The 7,812-nt window shown below is 53.7% G+C and overlaps 1 protein-coding gene across 1 annotated transcript in view; it reads right to left on the bottom strand.

Moving 5' to 3' along the window:
- The window catches only part of rngtt (RNA guanylyltransferase and 5'-phosphatase), a 54,707-nt gene that overhangs the window by 23,521 nt on the left and 23,374 nt on the right, over positions 1-7,812 (bottom strand). Inside the window, exon 10 of the mRNA XM_077018172.1 lies at positions 6,354-6,488. Within this exon, the coding sequence (XP_076874287.1) occupies positions 6,354-6,488 (135 nt within the window). The remainder of the gene's footprint in view (positions 1-6,353; positions 6,489-7,812) is intronic.

Consider the following 7,812-nt stretch of genomic DNA (forward strand, 5'->3'; position numbering starts at 1 on the left):
AGGAAACCAAGGAAATGATTATAAATGATCGTGGCAGGAAATACTCATCCCGAGGTGAAATGAGAAGAGAAATGCACTTGACTTACTGGCTCATCTGAGAAAAAAAAACTATTAAGAACTTTTAAGAACTCAAGGCCTTCAAAAGGAAGTCAGTCAAACCAGATAGGCCATGATTTTTTGGCCTTATCTTATCTGGTATTTACCAATGAGTTTTTCACCACCACTGAGCGATATGAGCGCAAGGATGACGGTTTGTGATTAGATACCTGTCTCCGAGATCTTACTTTCTTATTTAAAACAGAAAGACATGCCTGTTTGACTCTCTTTGATTTAGTGTTCCCTTAACAAACTACAACTACGCTAGCTACAGTACCACGTCCAAAATGACACGTATTAAGGCAAACACCACAGTTTTGTTTTGTGATACAGTGCAATTTGCAAACAGGCCGGAAGGTGCAAACATGTTGGACTGGTGTGGTACGACGTTGGACTGGTGTGGTACGACGTAGGACTGGTGTGGTACTACATTGGACTGGTGTGGTACGACGTTGGACTGGTGTGGTACGATGTAGGACTGGTGTGGTACAATGTTGGACTGGTGTGGTACGACGTTGGACTGGTGTAGTACGGGTAAGGGAAAAATGAACAAATGTATAGTTGTAGATTATCTGCATTTTGAATAAATCAACTGTGAGATAACACTTCCAATCAGACACAGTGACTAACAGTGAAACCATGACAGTGTAAGTAGCCTGTATTAGATCATACAAACACCAGCCACTCAATACCTCCACTTTTTACTCTCTGTTCTCAGAAAATGAGAGTCATTAAAATGCACTGTGCATATCGTTACAAAGAACTAATGCAAATTTCACAGTGCGAACTCGTGGTACAAGTTATCGTCTAATATTCTGGATGGATGCATGAAATATGCCATGACAAACTGACACAAAAAAAATTTCCTGCCAAACAATCGCGGGTCCAACACCAACATGCGTCGGCCACAGAAGCCAGCACAGCACAGACGAAACTGCACCGAGCCCAGCACGGAACCCTGCGTAACGACCCAGCACTGCACAGACGAAACTGCACCGAGCCCAGCACGGAACCCTGCGTAACGACCCAGCGCTGCACGTGACTGCAGTTTGGGGATTCTTGTGTGACGACAGCACCGAGCCCTCTGACGGCTGGCGTCGCCGTCACTGTAGTGCCGGGGTTTGATCCTGCAAGCGTGCGCACACAGACAGGACGATTATATTGTGCGTCGGGCGCATCAGCAGTTTCTTCTGTGTGATTCATCTGGACTCGTGCCGAAGAACTCATTAATAGCTCAAGACAGACAGGAACATGTCTAAGGACACTTTTGAACCCATGATTCATCTCTGCGATGCATGTCGAGGGGACGCGGGAGTGGGTAGGGGGAGTTACGTATTAAGCTGTTTATTACTAACCGCATTTGCTGTTTATGAGCAACGTCCTGCTGTTGGGCAGCACACACATCTACAACATGCTCATCGAGACGGTGGGAGACAAACGCTTCTTGCAATCAGGCGAAGGGAGACAGAATGTCACACCCAGCAAAGGTGAGACACCTCCACAGGTGTCACGGGGAACCAATTGTTGAAAAAGCAACCGTGTTCTCCTCTGCCTCAAATATTACACCTACCTCATACAAAATGTGCTTTAAAAGCTTGAATATTCAGGCGGCAACCATTAGGGCCATTTGAAATGGAGCAGAATCTTCAGAGATTCAGGATCTTCAGAGATTCAGAATGTTCTCGGTTCTCTCTCGACAGACCTTTGCCACTAGCTGTTTCAAACAGAGTGAAGAACGTCCCAAGGCCGGGGTGTACATCTTCATCCTACTCTGACTCAGGATGCGAGAGTGTCTCCTCACAAGGCTGTTTGTGACCACCAGTCCTAACCACCACACGGTGACCTGGTTCACAAGCGTACGGCTGCGTATGGCTGGGTTTTTCTCCTGTAAAGATGTGGCCACTAACACAGCTCCTCTGGTTTCTGGCTTGAGTGAGCAGCATTGCTGGGTTTGTGCCAAGGTGCAGAGAAGTCGTGACCTCTTTCTGCAGTGTGTGTGTGTGTGTGTGGGGGGGGGTGGTGGTGGTGGTTTGAGGGGTGATAGATTGAGTGCCAGTCAGTATGTTGTGCAAAAGCACAGGACCCACCTCACAGCTCAGACACTACACCCACATTACCCACCTGGGTAAAAAAAAGAAAAGAAAGGCAGGAGCTACGCAGGGAAGAGGAGAGAACACTATTACCCCTGCAGCAAGAGGCAGGGGGGTACCGCTGCACCCTAGACAGATCAGTTTAATAAAAGAAAGAAATTGTGACGTTATGGGGCTACTTGTGTCCTCCGTAATTATCCAGTTAACGATGCAGAATGTTTTAAGGTCACGCCTGCTGGCGGTCTGCCTGGAGCTGAGAGCTTACGGCCACACTACAGCAGTAGGTAGTAGGGCAAACGAACCTCGCCTCTGCGCTACCGGGGATCCGCTCTTCCGGGGATCCGCTCTCTACCGGGGATCCGCTCCAAGACATCTCTGCTCTACCAAGGATCTGCTCAATCGGGATCTGCTTTACTACGCCTCCGTTCTACCAGGGATCCACTCTACCAGGATCCACTCTACCAGGGATCTCTCGGGCCTTCGAGCCTTGCGTTCGCTTAGCTGGGGTGGCTATCTTGTTCATTTGCAGACAGCTCACTCACTCTGCCCAGGATCCCGTGGTGCATGTTTCCTGGCAGGAAGCAGTCACGAGCTTTGGAGTCAGTACGGTTTCGCACTGGAAAGGAGACGAGCCAGACTGCCAGGAGCGTGCACGCTCACCGTGCACGCTCACCGTGCACGCTCACCGTGCACGAAGGAGGCATGCAGCAAATGTCGTGTGCCGGGACTTATTTGCAACCGTAGAAGACAAAGGTTGACTTCGTTTTCAGACACGCGCTCCAGCCCACAGTGAAAAGGGGGGAGGAATTCCAGTCTTGACTCTTCTGATTGTTTAAAAACAGAGGGGGGGGGGCAATCATGCCATGTGATAATTTCAGCCACCGTACAAGAGAAATCAGGACCTGATGGAACACAGTTTGAGGGCTTCAGATGATTCAGGATCATCATCTGGTGGCATTCAGATTAGAGGAGTTCATGACTCAGTGCACCTCGCTTGTTTTGTACCAAATGCATTATTCACGATCATGACCGAGATGTATTCAGAGCTCACTGATTCATGAACTGGTGAGTTCTGAACTAAAGGGGAAGTGAGAGAGTTGAAATCTGGAGGCCTGGGAGAACGCACGGAGAGTGCGCAGAGGGCCTGGTGCCAGCCGTGATCCCTGGCACAGATGTGGGAAATGAGAGATTAATGTGGGCGTTGTGAAACAGGAGGGGTGTGCTTGGCCACCATACAGGCAGCAGTCCACTCGTTTGTTTGTTTGTTGGTTTGTCATGCACCGGCGTAAGATGTGTGCCAGCTCCCTGCCAAACTGCATCTGCACACCGACATTCTGCCTCCTGCCAGCCGAGATGAGCAGAAAATGAGACACACACACACACACACACACACACTCCTCCGCCCACTAGCCCTCATTTATCGTCTCAGCAGAGCATGTGAGACAGAGAGATAAAGTTAGTGAATGTATAAACGATTGAGACAGAGTGAGAGAGACACAGACTGAGTGAGAGAGAGACAGAGTGAGACAGAGAAACAGACACAGAAGGGGGGAGAGGACTTGTCAAGAAAGCACGCTGTGCCCAGAGTAGATTTCATTAGCAGATTTCAGAGATATGCAGATTAACACGATATGTGATAGATCTAAACGTGTCCGTCACTCAAGACACTAGCAGGAAACCATCAAGCAACAGGAGATCAGAATCAGTCCTGTCAACAAGGAAGAGGACGGTGACCATCACTCTCACCTAAACCTTACACCAGCTTTAGCATTAACACACGAACTACACCCCAAAGTGTTCAGGCACAACACCATCACTATTCGCCTTTAAACCACCGCTATTTACCAGGAGTTGGAACGTCCCCACCAGGTGTAGATCTAATGCTTTATGGCCTGATGGACTCCAGCTGCTTTGAGTCAGAACTGGTTTGGCAACAAGCTTCTCCCAATGACCTGAAACAATTTTCATATACATCAACATCAATCCTATTTAAAGAACGTCTCAAAGCCACAACGAGGCTGCGCTCATGAAACACACGTCAACGTTTCACGGTCATGTCCATCGTCTGACGGACGTCCTTGTTCAGACTGATGTACAGAGCTGCTCTGTAGACCCCATCAAACATGCATCCTTACGAGAACATGAGCACATCAGTACCAAGACTCTGGCAGGCTAAAGCCGTGACTAAAGTGGGCAACAATTCACAGAATTGTATTTGTATATGAATGTGAGAAACTGGGCCTCTGGTCCCCTCTGTCCCCTGTTCTGGTTTTGCACCTGAGGACTGAGCAGATTCAGTCCAACTGAGCCACAGCAGGGTGTTTACAAATGATGATGATGTTGGGGAAGAGGAAGGCCCACTGCCAAGGCTCTGCGAGTAAGCCCTATTCTATCAGAGGAACCTGCTTATTCTAATCGCCTTTGCTCCACGCCAGCACAAAGACTCCCCTGTCAGAAAGCTGAACATCTCCTAAATGTCACTCCCAGTCTGGCCTAATCTCTCCGCACAAATTCGTTTCGTGACAGCTGTAGAGAAGTGGAGCTCCAGGGAGGCACAGAGTTCGCTTAGAAGCTGGAGCGATTGCCTCTCGAGTGGGACCGCCTGTCCGCACGTCTCCCCGAGTGCAGACGCGGACGAGTCCAGAGACGGAGGAAGACACGGACGAGTCCAGACACGGAGGAAGAGGCGGACGAGTCCAGACACGGAGGAAGAGGCGGACGAGTCCAGACACGGAGGAAGAGGCGGACGAGTCCAGAGACGGAGGAAGACACGGATGAGTCCAGACACGGAGGAAGAGGCAGACGAGTCCAGACACGGAGGAAGACACGGACGAGTCCAGACACGGAGGAAGAGGCGGACAAGTACAGACTCGGAGGAAGAGGCGGACGAGTCCAGACACGGAGGAAGAGGCGGACGAGTCCAGACACGGAGGAAGAGGCGGACGAGTCCAGACACGAAGGAAGAGGCGAACGAGTCCAGACACGGAGGAAGACACGGATGAGTCCAGACACGGAGGAAGAGGCGGACGAGTCCAGACTCGGAGGAAGAGGCGGACGAGTCCAGACTCGGAGGAAGAGGCGGACAAGTACAGACTTGGAGGAAGAGGCGGACAAGTACAGACTCGGAGGAAGAGGCGGACAAGTACAGACTCGGAGGAAGAGGCGGACGAGTCCAGACACGGAGGAAGAGGCGGACGAGTCCAGACACGGAGGAAGACGCGGATGAGTCCAGACACGGAGGAAGAGGCGGACGAGTCCAGACACGGAGGAAGAGGCGGACAAGTACAGACTCGGAGGAAGAGGCGGACGAGTCCAGACACGGAGGAAGAGGCGGACAAGTACAGACTCGGAGGAAGACACGGACGAGTCCAGACACGAAGGAAGAGGCGAACGAGTCCAGACACGGAGGAAGACGTGGACGATTCACGGCCTCCGGTGTGGCGAGTGCTGTAGGGCTGAGAGCGCTTGCCCTTAGCGCTGTTTGTCTCGAGGCCGATGGCTGTTGACGGGGCGGATTAATGTGGATGACTATCCCAGGGCATAGCCGATAAGGTTCAGAGACGACAGGGAGATGCAAACATCAGGCATGGGGACAGCGAGACGGAGAGGGAGGCGAGGCGAGACAGATGAATGAGAAGAGGAGGTGTAGCTCCACCTACGTGCTCTCAGAATGATGAAGAGCCCCTCCTGGAGCACTGACCACCATCAGAGAGCTGCAGTACTGTACAGAAGCCTAAAGAGTCCTGGGGCTTTGGTTTAATCAAGAACCCAGAACTCCCCCGAACTGCCCCAGGGCCCTGGGGCGGAAGCACTAAAGCAAACACCTGCTGAACACTAACGCAGCAAAATGGCTTTAATGCACTTTAATACACAGTGCCGCAACAGGGAGGTTGTTTTCACCAAACGGCCAGCGTGGGTTCACACTTTGGGCCCATGAGTGTGCGTCGTTGGATTGGATTATAGGTGTGTGTGTGTGTGTGTGTGTGTGAGAGAGAGATAGAGAGAGAGTTTGAGTGTTGTGTGTGTTTATGTGTAGGTGTGAGTGTGTGTACAGGATGTGTGAGTGCACTTGTGAGCCTTTGTGGACTTGTAGACGTGTGTGTGTGTGTGTGTGTGTGTGTGTGTGTGTGTGTGTGTGTGTGTGTGTGTGTGTTGAGCTCTACTCACCCCGATGGGCTGGAAGATCAGGCCATCTACTTCATGACTGACCTGGGAGGTGAAACTGCCCTCCAAGAGCTGCAGGAACAACACAGAGACAATGTGTTTATCAGCACTGTAGAGGAGAGAGGAGAGGAGAGGGGAGGAGAGGAGAGGAGAGGAGAGGGGAGGAGAGGAGAGGGGATGAGAGGGGAGGAGGAGGGGAGGAGAGAGGAGGGGAGGAGAGGGGAGGGGAGGAGAGGGGAGGAGAGAGGAGGGGAGGAGAGAGGAGGGGAGGAGAGGGGAGGGGAGGAGAGGGGAAGAGAGGAGAGGGGAGGAGAGAGGAGGGGAGGAGAGGGGAGGGGAGGAGAGGGGAGGAGAGGGGAGGAGAGGAGAGGGGAGGAGAGGGGAGGGGAGGAGAGGGGAGGAGAGGTGAGGAGAGGTGAGGAGAGGTGAGGAGAGGTGAGGAGAGGAGAGAGGAGGAGAGGGGAGGGGAGGAGAGGGGAGGAGAGGGGAGGAGAGGGGAGGAGAGGGGAGGAGAGGAGAGGGGAGGAGAGGGAGGAGAGGGGAGGAGAGAGGAGGAGAGAGGAGGAGAGGAGGAGAGAGGAGGAGAGGAGAGAGGAGGAGAGGAGAGGGAGGAGAGGGGAGGAGAGGAGAGGAGAGGAGGGGAGGAGAGGGGAGGAGAGGAGAGGGGAGGAGAGGAGAGGGAGAGAGAGGGGAGGAGAGGGAGGAGAGGGAGGAGGGGAGGGGAGGAGAGGTGAGGAGAGGGGAGGAGAGGAGAGGGGAGGAGAGGGGAGAGGAGAGGGGAGGAGAGGGGATGAGAGGGGAGGGGATGAGAGGAGAGGAGAGGGGATGAGAGGGGAGGAGAGGAGAGGGGAGGAGAGGAGAGGGGAGGAGAGGGGAGGAGAGGTGAGGAGAGGGGAGGAGAGGAGAGGAGAGGAGAGGGGAGGAGAGGGGAGGGGAGGAGAGGGGAGGAGAGGGGAGGAGAGGAGAGGGGGAGGAGAGGGGAGGGGAGGAGAGGGGAGGGGAGGAGAGGGGAGGAGAGGGGAGGAGAGGAGAGGGGAGGAGAGGGGAGGGGAGGAGAGGGGAGGAGAGGGGAGGAGGGGAGGAGAGGGGAGGAGGGGAGGTGATGAGGGAGAGGGGGAGGAGGGGAGGAGAGGGGATGAGAGGGGAGAGAGGAGGGAGGAGAGGGGAGGTGAGGGGGATGAGAGGGGATGAGAGGGGATGAGAGGGGATGAGGGGATGAGAGGAGGGAGGGTGAGGAGAGGAGAGGGGAGGAGAGGAGAGGGGAGGAGAGGGAGGAGAGGGGAGGTGAGGAGGAGGAGAGGGGAGGAGAGGGGAGGGGAGGTGAGAGGAGAGGAGAGGGGATGAGAGGGGAGGGAGAGCAGAGGGGAGGAGAGGGGAGGAGAGGAGAGGGGATGAGAGGGGAGGAGAGGGGGATGAGAGGGGAGGAGAGGAGAGGAGAGGGGAGGAGAGGGGATGAGAGGAG

This window comes from Brachyhypopomus gauderio, chromosome 9 (assembly GCF_052324685.1).
Source record: "Brachyhypopomus gauderio isolate BG-103 chromosome 9, BGAUD_0.2, whole genome shotgun sequence".
Lineage (NCBI taxonomy): Eukaryota > Metazoa > Chordata > Actinopteri > Gymnotiformes > Hypopomidae > Brachyhypopomus > Brachyhypopomus gauderio.